Consider the following 16,360-nt stretch of genomic DNA (forward strand, 5'->3'; position numbering starts at 1 on the left):
AATGTGCTGCGCTCGGCTATCTTCCTACGCCCACATAATTTCTTAGGTCGACTGATATTCTATTCAAACTCCCATTAGCTTGCGGGAGGCGGGAGAAACGGGGTGCCCAATTTGGTTAATCAATAGGAGTCCCGACACGGCAGTCAGGACCCCCACCACCAATCTAACGCGGGGTGAGGGCATCTCGTGGTGCACCAAGACACATGAAGGACACAAAATATACAATGGGTTGTTACCATTTATTGAAACTGCATGTAATAGGTTTAATGGCCTGCCAACGTAGATGTTAAAATAAATAAATTAATATAAAATTCTTAGGGGGAAGGGGGGGCGGTATAAGGCAAGACAAAGTGCCAAAGTGGTTTTGTCTTAAGGAAACCTGCAGCAGTATTCTCCCATAGTGCTTTGTGTTGCAGACCAGTAAAAGCAGGAGCTCCTTGTGCCTCCAGTCATGGAAAGGCGAGCATTCCCAGTAGAAGAACCTGCGACAGAACATGCAGAAACACTTGCCTTGCTTCTTCTACGATATTAAAAATAAAGTCCATGGCAAAAAAAAGTAATAAAAATCTATGGAAAAAATAAAAGTTGGGCTGGAAACAACCCCACCGAGGCCTCTCAACACATCCAGGAGGGTTAAACTGATAATGCGCAGTCGGGATCTGGACGTCAAGACGGATAACAGAGGTTTGCTGCTAGAGCAATCGCAAATAATATAATATATATTTTATGTATATAAAAGTGACTGTTAATACAGTGCATAAATCCTCCAAGCGCCTCCTAGTGGCACAACCTCAACCGCTCTAGGCACTTGGAACTGACCAAACATGCCTCGTTTGCCCCATGTGATCGGCACTGTACCCTACCCCCCAAAAAGCTTTCACAAGGGCAGCAGATTCCTACCGTTTGTTCCACTGCTGCAGCCTATAGGAAGTAAAAGCGAGGGATTCCCCAAAACCTTTGGAAAGCCAGATATTAAAAACCTATCCGCAAAAGCATCCCGCACGAAAGGAAGTGGTTAAATGTATAAGGGCTCGGACCTAACCAGGCTTTCAGACCGAACTTTCCTTCGCCGCAGCCGGCAGCACTTTCTTGTTTCAGTTTTAAACTTTTTCAACTTACAAAAGATCCCTTTTCTCCACCCGCGGGGCTGGCGACATGGTGCAAATGAGAGGCGGCAGATTCTACAACCGTTATCTTACCATCTGACCCCTACAGGATGGGCTGCAACCTGTACTAAGTGCTTGTGCGTGCGGAGACGGGAGCGATTCTCGCCACTTTCTGCACTCGAGGGGGTTAACCAGGTGGAGTAATTCAAGGCAAGCTTCACGTAGGGAGGGGGGCACATAACACTGAAGTCAGGCTCGCAACGCCCGCCTCGTTCCATGGCAAAAACCTACAGTATCCGCTGTGTCAGAGCAGCCTTTGCATCATTAAGTCCAATATACATTGTTATTATTTGGTCATTTACATAAGTGTTGTGTAATAGTTGGCTTCATAAGCTCATCAGGCCTCGTTCTCTGTAAGGGAAGAATTCGCTAACACGGCGTCCGGCGGGCGGCTCATCCTGTCCAGCTCCTCCTGGACGTTGGTCAGTACGGGCTTCTGTCCTGTACACAACAGAGAGCAAACCATCAGCACAGAGAAAGGCAATTTAATAACACAAGTCTCGGACAAACACTCCTTCAATGAGCTGCAATACCAAACACAGCCTGTAATAACAATGGTGGCGCTCTTTCAGTGTGCAATAGCAGACCTTTTTTTCTAATCAAGGCACCTCCTGTCGAATCCTATTAATCATTCCCTATTTTTGTCGAAATCTGGCAAAGCTGTCTGACAACCGGCACGGCTCCCATTACAGGGATAGTCACTAAATTATCAGAGCGCCTTGAGCAGCAAATCTGCTTACCTATGAAATGATGGGGGTAGTAATAACCAAGTAGGGCAGCTGTAATGGAAGCCATACAGCGCTAGGCTATCTCCAGCAGTCTGAATGGAGAGGCAATGCGCATACTCGATTAGGGAGGGGGACACGGGATTCCTATTCTCATGACTGATGGCAGTCCCGGTGGGCAGACCCCGACAATCAGACACTTATCACCTATCCAGCGTAGGTGAGAACGCGTCATTCTGAAACAACCCCTGTAAGGTCCTACAGGTGAAACTCGAAAAATTAGAATATGGTGCAAAAGTTCATTTATTTCAGGAATGCAGCTTAAAATTAGAATATTGTGAAAAGGTTCAATATTCTCGGCTCAAAGTGTCACCCTCTAGTCAGCTAATAACCCATACCCCCTGAGCAAAGGGGACCTGAGATTGTGACTTTGGGGTTTCATAAGCTGTAAGCCATAATCATCCAAATTATACCAAATAAAGGATTGAAATATCTCGCTTTGCATGTAATTAATCTCATATGTTAGTTTCACCCTTTTAAGTTGCATTACTGAAATAAATGAACTTTGCACGATATTCTAATTTTTCGAGTTTCACCTGTCTGTCTGAAGATAGGAATACCCTTTTTAAGGGGCATTCCAGCTGTAAAATTATCTCCTATGCACAGACTAGGGGGATGACTATTAGATCTGTCGAGTACCTTTTGGAATACTCCCCCCCCCCCCCCCCCCCCCCTCCCCAAAAATGAACAGAGCAACAGGCTGAGTTCCATTCATCTCTATGGGAGTTCTGGAGACTCCAATAAAGATGAATGGAGCGGCAGTTTACATGCCAACCTGATCGTTTATTATTTATTTTTTTAGGGGGGGCTCCGAGGGGTACAAAGTGCCTGATGATCTCATTATCAGTGGGGTTCCCCACTGATTTTATATGGGATAACCTAACAGCCGGAATACCCCTTTATACCGGATACTACAAGAAAGCAATGTTTCGCTTACCTGCTTTCTTGGCAGAGCTCGGAGCAGACCCCGGGCCGCCTGGACTCCCGGGAGACCCTGTCTTTTTGCTCAACAGACTATTGAAGAAACTGGCCAAGACTCCTTCGCTGGCCGCAGCATCTGGAATAAGGACACAATGCAATGTCAAACCATGGCTATATTATAAGACTTCAGAACAGGGAGTCGGTGTCACACAGAGGCGCTGGCTCGTGACTTTACACACTGAAAAGTGAAATCTGCAGCTTTTCTGGAATAAAATTAATAAGATACTGTACTGGATCGATTCCTCATCAAACCCACCAGATCCAGTGCAAGTGAACAGAATATTTTATACTCCATTCACATGCAACAGAAATAAAAAAAAATCATTCTCAGGAAGATAAGGGCATATTGATTCTTTCTGTGCGTGCCACACTGAAATGCCACAGAACAGACCCACGTAGATTAGCCACCATGAAGGGTGCCTTGTCTCAACCTGCTGGTACATCCATGTCGGAAATGTACGTGTCAGCCTTGGATTTCTCCCACAGATTCTCCTGTATGGGCAAATCCGAGACATGTGAACAGACTCGTACTGTAAACCGCGGAGGATTGGCGCTGTGTGCGGTACCCATCCACATTACAGGGGTGGGGGGGGTTGCAAGTAGTTTCCCACTACATTAGCCGGGACAGGGGCACTCATTGCTCCTACCTTTCTGGCGATCGTGTCTAATATCTATGACAAGATGCAATCACAGATTTATTACGTAGATGACCACTGTGCAGAACCTTGCATTAACCCCTGAAATATGGAGCTTGGAATAGTGTCCTCCGCCAATAATTTATGAAATCTTAAGGCTTTAGAGACTTCTATGTTAAGACCATTATTCACAAGTCCTAACAATACAGTCAGATCCTTGAGAGCGTGGGCATGAGTGCACGATCAAGGGAGGAGGAAGCTGCCACCCAGCAGGAGAGGGAACCCATCACTTAGAGCCAACGACATTTGTATGGAATGCAGAAAATCTTAAAATCATGAGCCATCTGCTTCCGTCACCCAGGAGGAAAGTGGAAACGTCTTCCCCGGCTGTATGTTAATGATGGACAGATTAGGCAGGTTCACTCCGAATGCTACATGGCTCCTTCCTAAAACACCAAGCAACTCCAGGAAGACGCCTCTATAAGGGTGCATTCACATGTGCGGACAAGAATAGGACATGTTCTATATTTTTGAGGAGCCGCGTCCCGGAAGTTCGGGGCTGCCCTCCGGAAATGCGGATGAGGAGAGCACATAGGGTGCTCTCCGTATCTTCTTCTGCCCCATTGAGAATGAAGGGGTCCGTATCTGTTCCCGATATTGCGGAACGGATGCAGACCCATTTGTGGACCTGTGATCGGACCCTAAAGCTGGTGGGGGGCTGTGAAATTCTGCATTTCTCCCCAGGACACACGACCGGTTGGAAACAGCCTATATGCCTGATTGATGGAGATCCAACTGTGCTCACCATCCCCTGCACATTGGTCCAACCAAGGCCGGGCACCCCCTTACTGAGATCAGTGATCATCAACATGTCAGAAATGGGAGCGAGTAACCGAGAGGATATTTACTCTTAATGTTGGGGTCTGGTTTTTTGACAGCCGCCATGGGTGAGGAGCTGGGTACGGTGGTGGGTCCAGTACGACCTGCAGTTCGGGGGGATCCTGTGGGAGCTCTGGCTGGAGATTCCTGAACAACAAAAATTGAGGATTTTAATAAACTTCATGCTGCGGGACATATCGGATTTAAAAAAGGAGAAATACAAACAACCACCCCCATCTTCTACATACAGGAACACATAAATCAGGAGTTAAATCTTGCAGGCTTTAAAGAATGATAGTTCTGTGTGTTGAGGACCAGACCCACACCCCATAGCTTGTGACCATCATGCTGCTCTACCCTCAGGGCAGATGGCCACCAGTACATAACCAGATGAGAGATGTGAACTGCTCCATCGCCTGCAGACTCTTTCTATATATACCTACTGCACGGAGATAAAATAATGAAAGAAGAAGATGATCAAGACGACTATGGTCCTGATTTATCAAGACTGGCATATGCTAGGGCCTAGGAGCAGGCATTTCATTAAGGCCCCATTCACACGTCCGCAATTCTGTTCCGCATTTTGCGGAACGTAATTGCGGACCCATTCATTTCTATGGGGACAGACTTTGTCCCGCTCGGATCCGGAATTGCGGATCTGCACTTCCGGGTCCGCACTTCCATTCCGCAAAAATATAGAACATGTCCTATTCTTGTCCGCAATTGCGGACAAGAAAAGGCATTTTCTATGTAGTTCTGGCAATGTGCGGATCCGCAAAATGCAGAAAGCACATTGCCGGTGTCAGTGTTTTGCGGATCCGTAAAACACATACGAACGTCTGAATGGAGCCTAAAGGCGAGGCACAGGCCTGGTCATAAATTAAATGCCTCTTCCGGCAGTCCGTGCATTAAACTGAAATGATAAATGAGCAGAGGTCAATAGCCTAAAAACGCCAGTTGTGACTAAAAATATGTTTAGCAACTTCTTAAAGGGCATCTATCAGTATGACACCGGCTGACCTGTTACATGTGCGCTTGGCAGCTGAAGACATCTGTGTTGGTCCCATGTTCATATGTGTCCGCATTGCTGAGGAAAATTATGTTTTATTATATGCAAATGAGCCTCTAGGAGCAACAAGGGCGTTGCCGTTACACCTAGAGGATCAGCGCCCTCTGCACTTTGATGAGATCAGGCCGTGTAAACATCATTATGTCTGGCCCTGTCAATTAAAGTGCAGGGGGTGCGGCAGTTGCAAAGTGGGCAGAGCCTCTAGGTGTAACAGCAACACCCCCATTGCTCCTAGAGGCTCATTTGCATATATTAAAATATTTTCCTCAGCAAGTGTCGCGCCTTCTGTACTTTGATTGACAGGGCCAGGTGTGATGACATTTACACTGCCCGGTCCTGTCAAAGTGCAGAAGACGCAGCAGCTGCAGAGAGAGCAGAGCCTCCAGGTGTAATGACAACGCCCCTGTTGCTCCTAGAGGCTCATTTGCATATATTAAAACATCATGTTTCGAAGGAGATTGGTGGGGGAGAGGCGGTCAAGGTGGCAGTTGGGAGACTACTGTATGTGGCCAGGAAATTGATTGCCTTTAGGTGGATCCAGGGGAGTCCGCCAACTGTGGATGAATTTGTGAGAAAGGTGCATGATATGTTAACATTAGAGAAGGGAGTGTTTGTTAGGAGGGGATGTCCATTGAAGTTTGAAAAGTTGTGGAATGAATGGTTGTCTCACACTCATGTTGTAATATAAAAGGTCTTGGAAACTCATGCTCTGATCTGGGAAGGGGGGGGTTTGGCTGTTGGGGGAGGGGGGGTGGGTGTTGTTGGGGTTATAACAGTCAAATGACTCTGTAAATGATTTGTCTTTATCTTGGTATATTCATTATGTATAATGATTGTAGAAGATGGAACAAATATATGGACATATGATAATGTTTTTATAATTGTGTATATTTGAGATGCGGAGGGGAGAAAACACCAAGAAAATTGTGATGCAAAATGTATTGTGATATACCAACTTTATTTGAACAATAAAAAACGATTTGATTGAAAAAAAAAAACCATCATGTTTCCCAGCAATGCGGACACATAGGAACATGGGACCAACACAGATGCCTTCAGCTGCCAAGCGCGCATGTAACAGGTCAGCCAGTGTCATAGGTACAAATCTGCTGACAGATGCCCTTTAAGTAACTGGTAACCATACTAAGGTGCAGGACAATGAAGAAACCCTAGGATATCCTCGGACCTCAAATACAGGTCCTTTTCAAAAAATTAGCATATTGTGATAAAGTTCATTATTTTCTGTAATGTACTGATAAACATTAGACTTTCATATATTTTAGATTCATTACACACAACTGAAGTAGTTCAAGCCTTTTCTTGTTTTAATATTGATGATTTTGGCATACAGCTCATGAAAACCCCAAATTCCTATATCAAAAAATTAGCATATTTCATCCGACCAATAAAAGAAAAGTGTTTTTAATACAAAAAAAGTCAACCTTCAAATAATTACGTTCAGTTATGCACTCAATACTTGGTCGGGAATCCTTTTGCAGAAATGACTGCTTCAATGCGGCAATGTGGCATGGAGGCAATCAGCCTGTGGCACTGCTGAGGTGTCATGGAGGCCCAGGATCCTTCCATAGCGGCCTTAGGCTCATCCAGAGTGTTGGGTCTTGCGTCTCTCAACTTTCTCTTCCCAATATCCCACAGATTCTCTATGGGGTTCAGGTCAGGAGAGTTGGCAGGCCAATTGAGCACAGTAATACCATGGTCAGTAAACCATTTACCAGTGGTTTTGGCACAGTGAGCAGGTGCCAGGTCGTGCTGAAAAATGAAATCTTCATCTCCATAAAGCTTTTCAGCAGATGGAAGCATGAAGTGCTCCAAAATCTCCTGATAGCTACATTGTCCCTGCCCTTGATAAAACACAGTGGACCAACACCAGCAGCTGACATGGCACCCCAGACCATCACTGACTGTGGGTACTTGACACTGGACTTCAGGCATTTTGGCATTTCCCTCTCCCCAGTCTTCCTCCAGACTCTGGCACCTTGATTTCCGAATGACGAGCAACAGTCCAATGCTGCTTCTCTGTAGCCCAGGTCAGGCGCTTCTGCCGCTGTTTCTGGTTCAAAAGTGGCTTGACCTGGGGAATGCGGCTTGACCTGTAGCCCATTTCCTGCACACGCCTGTACACGGTGGCTCTGGATGTTTCTACTCCAGACTCAGTCCACTGCTTCCGCAGGTCCCCCAAGGTCTGGAATCGGTCCTTCTCCACAATCTTCCTCAGGGTCCGGTCACCTCTTCTCGTTGTGCAGCGTTTTCTGCCACACTTTTTCCTTCCCACAGACTTCCCACTGAGGTGCCTTGATACAGCACTCTGGAAACAGCCTATTCATTCAGAAATTTCTTTCTGTGTCTTACCCTCTTGCTTGAGGGTGTCAATGATGGCCTTCTGGACAGTCAGGTCGGCAGTCGTACCCATGATTGCGGTTTTGAGTAATGAACCAGGCTGGGAGTTTTTAAAAGCCTCAGGAATCTTTTGCAGGTGTTTAGAGTTAATTAGTTGATTCAGATGATTAGGTTAATAGCTCGTTTAGAGAACCTTTTCATGATATGCTAATTTTTTGAGATAGGAATTTGGGGTTTTCATGAGCTGTATGCCAAAATCATCAATATTAAAACAAGAAAAGGCTTGAACTACTTCAGTTGTGTGTAATGAATCTAAAATATATGAAAGTCTAATGTTTATCAGTACATTACAGAAAATAATGAACTTTATCACAATATGCTAATTTTTTGAAAAGGACCTGTATATGTGAACTTGTCCAGACATTTACTGTTCCAGTTCTGCATATCTACAACCCAACTAAACCAACGTAACCCTGGCACCCATAAATAATACTGGAACCCTCATCTCTAAACTCACCGAGGCTCTTGTCGGAGTGGCCGGCTGCTTTGCCAAGTAAGACTACAAAAAAAAAAAAAAGGCAAATCATTAGCATTTCACTAAATGAATCACTTCTTAATTCCAATAGAAAGAACAATACTTAAAGGGGTTGTCCAGCCCCTAATATTGATGACGTATCCTCAGGACAGGTCATCGATATCTGATCGGCGGGGGTGCTGGGTGTCGGGCTCCCACCGATCGCTTCCTGTTCATTACATCGCACTTTGTCTCATAAGTGCAGTGTGATACAGGTGCCCGCTCCATTCACTTGCCTGCATTGGAGACGACCCGTAGTGCGATGACGAGCAAGTGGTGCTCGCATGGAGCACCACCTCCTCGACTCACAGCTGATCGGTGGGTGTCCCGGGTGTCGGACCCCCTCCCCCCCCCGCCAATCAGATATTGATAGGTCATCAATGGAGCATATGGAGGGGACACTGCATATGTCAAAGCAAAATGTAAACAGGGCCTTAGTCACTGTGTAATGAACCACCTTGCTCCAAGATCTATCCCTGCACTCAGCCATGGCACGTACTTGATGCAAATGAATGCACTGATCATAATCCGTTTAAAAGGGATGGAGACAGCGCTGCCCAGATACAACAAGCGGGTGATACAGGAAGTGACATCATAGTCCTGGTAATGGCAGTGAATGTGATGCGCCAGGTAAGGCTCGATATTAGAAGACAACCCACCCCACCATCATTGATGGACTGGTGTTCAACCATCAAAGTGAACAATTCTGCTAAACAAGGAAACCTTCAAAGAGCGCTGGTTATCCTCCATGTGATACTACAGATAGCACGCTCCATACCTGCTGCCTCATTAGGAAGACTTGCTCGTCTTCTGCTGCCACCTCCTTATCATGGACCAGCTGTCGGGAGGAAAGCACATGACACTGAGAAGACTTCTTTCTGACGGTTTTCAGCACTTGGGAAAATACACAGAAGAGGACCCCCTACCTTTCTTATAGGCGGCATTACGATAAAGTCTTCAAAGGCATCTTCAGGTTTGACGCTCGTGAAATTTTCATGCAAAATTCCTATTTTCTTCTCGTTGTCCCAGCCAGCAGGACTAATGAGAGAACCACAGTATAAAGTGTTAACACAGTGTCTGATCGCTGGGGGTCCCAGCATTGCCGCCCCAGGTGATCACAAGACTGGGGGCCCTTTCTACCGTCTGAATGGACTGGTGGTCACCCATGCGTGCTGCTGCTCCACCACATGGGGGTGCCAGTACTTGTACTCCCTCTGGCAGTCCCCTAGAGGTGAATGGAGGGGCAGGCACATACTCCCCATTCAGACAGGAAGCACGGGCCCCCAATTCGGTGACCGGTGAGGGCCCCCATGGTCGGACTCCTACCGACCGGGAGATTAGTTGCCTCAATCGAACAACCCCTTTACAATAACCAGGCAGAAATCTTACATAAACACCGCGTCCTTCTCCACCACCAAGGCAGGTGTGTAAAAGTGGAATCCATAGGTTTTATGGACAATGTACTTGTAGAGCAGGTCCAGGTTCTTCTCTTCTTTCACTGAAGTATAAATTAAGGCCGCTCCATCTGTCCGGATCAATTAAGGGAAACACTGGCCAGAGAATGGCAGACAAACCCCAATCATAGGTATCCAGTGATTCACCAGAAGGGGTGTCCAGAGGTAAACCAGGACTACGTCAGTGGCTCGAGCAAATAATATAACATGGTACAATGTCCTCTGCTGAACCTTCATATTTGAGAACCCTTAAAGGGGTTCTCCGGGATTTGTACACTGATGGGCCTATCCTCAGATTGGCGGGGGGCAGACTCCAGAGATCCACACAGATCAGCTGTTAGAGGAGGCCATGGATAGCAGCGGTCCAACCTTTCACTTGGATGGGACTGAGCTGCGTCTGGACCACGTGACCGGTGAGTGTGACGTCACTGGCCTAGGGAGAGCGTTTAACGCTCACCGCTCACGGGCATCAGTATGAAAATTACAGAAATCCCCTTTAACGGTTTGTTCAGATTTGGCCGATACAAAGCAGACTTTCCACCACAGAACTGCATGTGGATAATCCGCAGTGTATTACAATACCTACAAAGTGCAGGAGGTTTGATAACATTTAATTCACATGGTGCAGAAAAAGCGTGCAGCATAAACGGACCTGCAGTGCGGATGCCAAGTCTGCAGTATGTCAATGTACGCTGCAGACTTCCACTGAAAGTCCAGCCAGAATAGTGAGTGCAGCTCTGGAGTATAATACTGTAACTCTGGATCAGTACAGGATAAGTAATGTATGTACACAGTGACTGCACCAGCAGAATAGTGAGTGCAGCTCTTTATAATGCAGGATGTAACTCAGGATCAGAACAGGATAAGTAATGTAATGTATGTACACAGTGACTGCACCAGCAGAATAGTGAGTGCAGCTCTTGAGTATAATACAGGATGTAACTCAGGATCAGTACAGGATAAGTAATGTATGTACACAGTGACTGCACCAGCAGAATAGTGAGTGCAGCTCTGGAGTATAATACAGGATGTAACTCAGGATCAGTATAGGATAAGTGATGTATATACACAGTGACTGCACCAGCAGAATAGTGAGTGCAGCTCTGGAGTATAATACAGGATGTAACTCAGGATCAGTATAGGAGAAGTAATGTAATGTATGTACACAGTGACTCCACCAGCAGAATAGTGAGTGCAGCTCTGGAGTATAATACAGGAGGTAACTCAGGATCAGTACAGGATAAGTAATGTAATGTATGTACACAGTGACTCCACCAGCAGAATAGTGAGTGCAGCTCTGGAGTATAATACAGGAGGTAACTCAGGATCAGTACAGGATAAGTAATGCTGCTTATATCTATATATAAAGTGTAAAGTGATATTAAACTGGAAGGTTCCTTGGAAAGTTGGAACCTGTATTGAAAGGACTACATTAATATATAAAAGCTAGAACGGTGGCGTTAGCTGTGACATCTAGATTGGCTGGATGGAAAACGAAGGCTGACGTTAGTGATAGGATACATTGTAGGCAGAACCTCCGGATGTGGGACTGGATGAAGTCAAAATATTCATCTCTGTAGTCGTGCTCCTTCTCCAACACGCTCACCGCGTCACACTGCAAAACACAAGAACGTCCAGGGTCACCTGGGAGAAAAGGTCTACAGACGGGACACTGTGCCAAACTGTCCGAAGAGCCGACTCATACACGATGTGAAATAGATATAGATCCATCTACTGTGCTGCTCAATTAATGGTCACTATGGGACAAACCCTTCAGGTCTATGACAGAGCCATAAACATTATCTCAGAAATAAAGAGATCTCCAGCTAGAAAGACCACCAAGACCCCCCCGTTTGGAGCTATGGCCAAGCAGTATCCTATGCTCCTCCATTCAGAGTCTGGAGGACCTCTGGAAATAGTCAAGTGCTGTACTCCACTATCTCCAGTACTCTGAATGGAGGGGCTGTGCGCATGCTCGACCACAACTCCATTAAAACACATGATGCCCGCTCTCATGATCAGTGGGGGTCCCCACAGTCAGACCGCCATCGATCATACCCTTAGAATTCTGGCCAACCCCTTCAAGTCTAAAACAGGTTTATGGACATTAAAGGTTGTCCAACTTTTTTTTCAGAGCTCACAGAGTGGCCGGACTCACGGTGGTGATCATACCTACTGGGTCACGTGCCACACGGGTGACACATCTCCGCTGCACCAAGTGATTGGCTGGAGCGGTCATGTGCCCTCTGCAGCAGGATGTTGATGTGATCAGACTCGGGAGCTGCTAGAGCCAGGGGTGGAGCGATAGAGCCGGGGACCAGGTAAGTATGATCACCACTATGGGTCCGTGGGGATCCATAGTGGGGACCCCCACTCTGTGGGGTCTGAAAAAAAGGTAGAGAACCTCTTTAATTCAGAAATATGGAGCTATCCACATTTATATGGAAAAGACCGGGGGGCCATTGATTCTGCTGATGACAGGACTCCATTGTAATAAACCGATGACATGACTGCTTCCTAAAGTAATTACTTTCCACGCAAAATATCAGCATATCCTAAAGTAGTGACATTCACTCATCTTATGTTACGTCTTTAGGGGGTGCAAAATCAGCAGACACGCCTAAGGGCCCTCTGCCCACACGATATGGATTTTGGGGAGCCCAGTCACATACTTTGCATTGGACCCAGGAGCTTTAAGTCACGTCTCTGCGTTACCTCTCCAGTGTTGTGAACCTCCACTTGGCACAACTGACCTTAGTGCAAACCACCAGCACAGGAATGCCGAGATTGTGAGTGAGAATATTGTCTCCGAGCGGCAGAATCACATTCTCCTCCTCTGCGCCTGATGACGTAGGAGCTCTTCTCTGCGGGGAGCCCGAGGATGCGTCTTCTGGCTCCAAATATTCTTGGAAATCTTTTATGACTGCAAAAACAAAATCACAAAAAATAAAATAAAAATGTGTTCTAAAAAAAAATATTCCCTTTAAATTACTGGGTGACAACCACTGCCGTGCAAATAGGAGTTGTCACACACCCCGAGCGGCATCTACAGATCTACACCATTAAGAGAAAGATACAGTCAGTCCCACAACTTTTCCGCCAGTCTACACCAGGGGTCAGCAACCTTCTGTGAAACTACAACTCCCGTCATGCACACTCGCTCAGGTCGAGTGGGGTATTCTGGAAGTTAGAGTTTGTGCCGCAGGTTGCTGATCCCTGGTCAACACTGTTCTTCTTGCATTCTATTCTCAAACAAGCAAGATCATAAAGAACAGCAAATCAGGCCTCTCTCATAAAGTGCATGCAGACAGCGGATCATGGGAACAGCCCCGGAGAGACTTCCAGGAAGGAAGGAAGAGATGCTTCCCCTTTAAGAAATGCAAATAAGTCCCCAGTGCATTTAGCATGTCCGCACAATGAGGACATTCACAGGGGACCCGTGTCTTCTAGAAACCATCAGCGATGGACAAAAGCGGACCCAGCACTGCGCAGAAGACAAGACAGCTCATTGTGAGGATGGATAGGGCAGGTGTCCCCGTCTCTGCACCCGCAGCCATCTTCATGTCCAGGATATCACACATATAGATGAGCGGATATAGGAGCCGGCGGTCCCACTGTGCACTTGCCAATGCAGATGTATGAGCAGCACTGTGCATGGATCCTGCTCCAATTAACCCCTTAAGGACATAGGACGTACCGGTACGCCCTATTTCCCGAGTCCTTAAGGACACAGGACGTACCGGTACGTCCTGACTTAAAATCTGTATTCCGGCGCCCGAGGGGTTAAACGGAACGGGATTTCGGCTGAAATCCTTCAGCCGGCATCCTGTGACAACGCCAGGGGGGGTGATGTGACCCCCCCGTGTCGGCGATCGCAGCAAACCGCAGGTCAATTCAGACCTGCGGTTTGCTGCGCTTTTTGCAGTTTCTGATCCCCGCGGTCCCTGACCGCGGCGATCAGAAACTTTAGAGTGGCTAAAATCTATATTTTTCACCCCCCCCTGCACCCCTGCATGATTTGATGCCGGCGGGTGGTGCGGGGGGGGTGTCGCATGCGGTGGGGGCGTTGCGGGAGGCGGGCGGTGCGGCAGGCGGGATCGCGATCCCCCGCCCGCCTCCCCATGAATGATCGTTGGCTTCTAGTGGGTATACCAGGGTGCCAGCACATTGCTGGCACCCTGGTATAAACGGCTGACATCTGTGCAGATGTCAGCCGTTTAACCCTTTCCATACCGCGGTCCGTACGGACCGCTGTATGGAAAAAGTTAACTGTCATCGGTCAGGGAGCTCCCTCCCTCTCCATCGGGGGGCTGCTGTGGCTTTGCAGCCCCCCGATGGAGAGGGAGAGAGCCCCCAGAGAGCCCCCCTTAGCCCCGTGCTTACCCTTCCCCGTCTGCGCAGTTCTGAGCAGACGGGGAAGGTTCCCATGGCAACAGGACGCCTGCTCAGGCGTCCTGCTGTCCATGGTGCTGAACAGATCTATGCTGAAAGCATAGCTCTGTTCAGTGTAAGTAAAATACAGTACAGAACAATATATATTGTACTGTACTGTATTATACAGACATCAGACCCACTGGATCTTCAAGAACCAAGCGGGTCTGGGTCAAAAAAATGTAAAAAAAAGTGAAAAAAGTTAAGATAAAAAAAAATAACATTTATCACTGAATAAAAATTAAAAAAATAAAATAAACTACACATATTAGGTATCGCCGCGTCCGTAACGACCTGATCTATAAAATGGTCATGTTACTTTCCCCGCACGGTGAACGCCATAAAAATAAAAAAATAAAAACTATGAGAAAATTGAAATTTTGCCCACCTTACTTCCCAAAAAAGGTAATAAAAGTGATCAAAAAAGTCGCATGTACGCCAAAATAGTACCAATCAAACCGTCATCTCATCCCGCAAAAAATGAGACCCTACTCAAGATAATCGCCCAAAAGCTGAAAAAACTATGGCTCTTAGACTATGGAAACACTAAAACATGATTTTTTTGTTTCAAAAATGAAATCATTGTGTAAAACTTACATAAATAAAAAAAAAATATACATATTAGATATCGCCGCGTCCGTATCGACCGGCTCTATAAAAATATCACATGACCTAACCCCTCAGATGACCACCGTAAAAAAATAAAAATAAAAACAGTGTAAAAAAAAGCCATTTTTTGCCATCTTATGTCACAAAAAGTGTAATAGCAAGCGATCAAAAAGTCATATGCACCCCAAAATAGTGCCAATCAAACCGTCATCTCATCCCGCAAAAAATGAGACCCTACTCAAGATAATCGCCCAAAAACTGAAAAAACTATGGCTCTTAGACTATGGAGACACTAAAACATTTTTTTGGTTTTAAAAATGAAGTTATTGTATAAAACTTACATAAATAAAAAAAATGTATACATATTAGGTATCGCCGCATCCGTGACAACCTGCTCTATAAAATTACCACATGATCTAACCTGTCAGATGAATGTTGTAAATAACAAAAAAAAAAAACGTGCCAAAAAAGCTATTTCTTGTTACCTTGCTGCACAAAAAGTGTAATATAGAGCAACCAAAAATCATATGTACCCTAAACTAGTACCAACAAAACTGCCACCCTATCCCGTAGTTTCTAAAATGGAGTCACTTTTTTGGAGTTTCCACTCTAGGGGTGCATCAGGGGGGCTTCAAATGGGACATGGTGTCAAAAAAACAGTCCAGCAAAACCTGCCTTCCAAAAACCGTATGGCATTCCTTTCCTTCTGCGCCCTGCCGTGTGCCCGTACAGCAGTTTATGAACACATATGGGGTGTTTCTGTAAACTACAGAATCAGGGCCATAAATAATGAGTTTTGTTTGGCTGTTAACCCTTGCTTTGTAACTGGAAAAAAAATATTAAAATGGAAAATCTGCCAAAAATTTGAAATTTTGAAATTGTGTCTCTATTTTCCATTAAATCTTGTGCAACACCTAAAGGGTTAACAACGTTTGTAAAATCAGTTTTGAATACCTTGAAGGGTGTAGTTTCTTAGATGGGGTCACTTTTATGGAGTTTCTACTCTAGGGGTGCATCAGGGGGGCTTCAAATGGGACATGGTGTCAAAAAAACAGTCCAGCAAAATCAGCCTTCCAAAAACCAAACGGCGCACCTTTCACTCTGCGCCCCGCTGTGTGGCCGTACAGTAGTTTACGGCCACATATGGGGTGTTTATGTAAACAGCAGAGTCAGGGCAATAAAGATACAGTCTTGTTTGGCTGTTAACCCTTGCTTTGTTAGTGGAAAAAATGGGTTAAAATTGAAAATTAGGCAAAAAAATGAAATTCTCAAATTTCATCCCCATTTGCCAATAACTCTTGTGCAACACCTAAAGGGTTAACGACGTATGTAAAATCAGTTTTGAATACCTTGAGGGGTGTAGTTTCTTAGATGGGGTCACTTTTAGGGAGTTTCTCCTCTAGGGGTGCATCAGGGGGC

General features: G+C 45.9%; 1 protein-coding gene across 1 annotated transcript in view; it reads right to left on the reverse strand.

Moving 5' to 3' along the window:
• Positions 1-220: 220 nt before the first annotated feature.
• Positions 221-16,360, reverse strand: part of DYNC1LI2 (dynein cytoplasmic 1 light intermediate chain 2) — a 32,108-nt gene continuing 15,968 nt past the window's right edge. Inside the window, exons 5-13 of the mRNA XM_040409279.1 lie at positions 12,655-12,824; positions 11,423-11,516; positions 9,837-9,972; positions 9,374-9,485; positions 9,226-9,285; positions 8,391-8,432; positions 4,476-4,593; positions 2,889-3,008; positions 221-1,607 (exon numbers count right to left, since the gene is read on the reverse strand). Of these exons, the coding sequence (XP_040265213.1) occupies positions 1,504-1,607; positions 2,889-3,008; positions 4,476-4,593; positions 8,391-8,432; positions 9,226-9,285; positions 9,374-9,485; positions 9,837-9,972; positions 11,423-11,516; positions 12,655-12,824 (956 nt within the window). The 3' untranslated portion in view covers positions 221-1,503. The remainder of the gene's footprint in view (positions 1,608-2,888; positions 3,009-4,475; positions 4,594-8,390; positions 8,433-9,225; positions 9,286-9,373; positions 9,486-9,836; positions 9,973-11,422; positions 11,517-12,654; positions 12,825-16,360) is intronic.

Source organism: Bufo bufo, chromosome 10, assembly GCF_905171765.1.
Source record: "Bufo bufo chromosome 10, aBufBuf1.1, whole genome shotgun sequence".
NCBI lineage: Eukaryota > Metazoa > Chordata > Amphibia > Anura > Bufonidae > Bufo > Bufo bufo.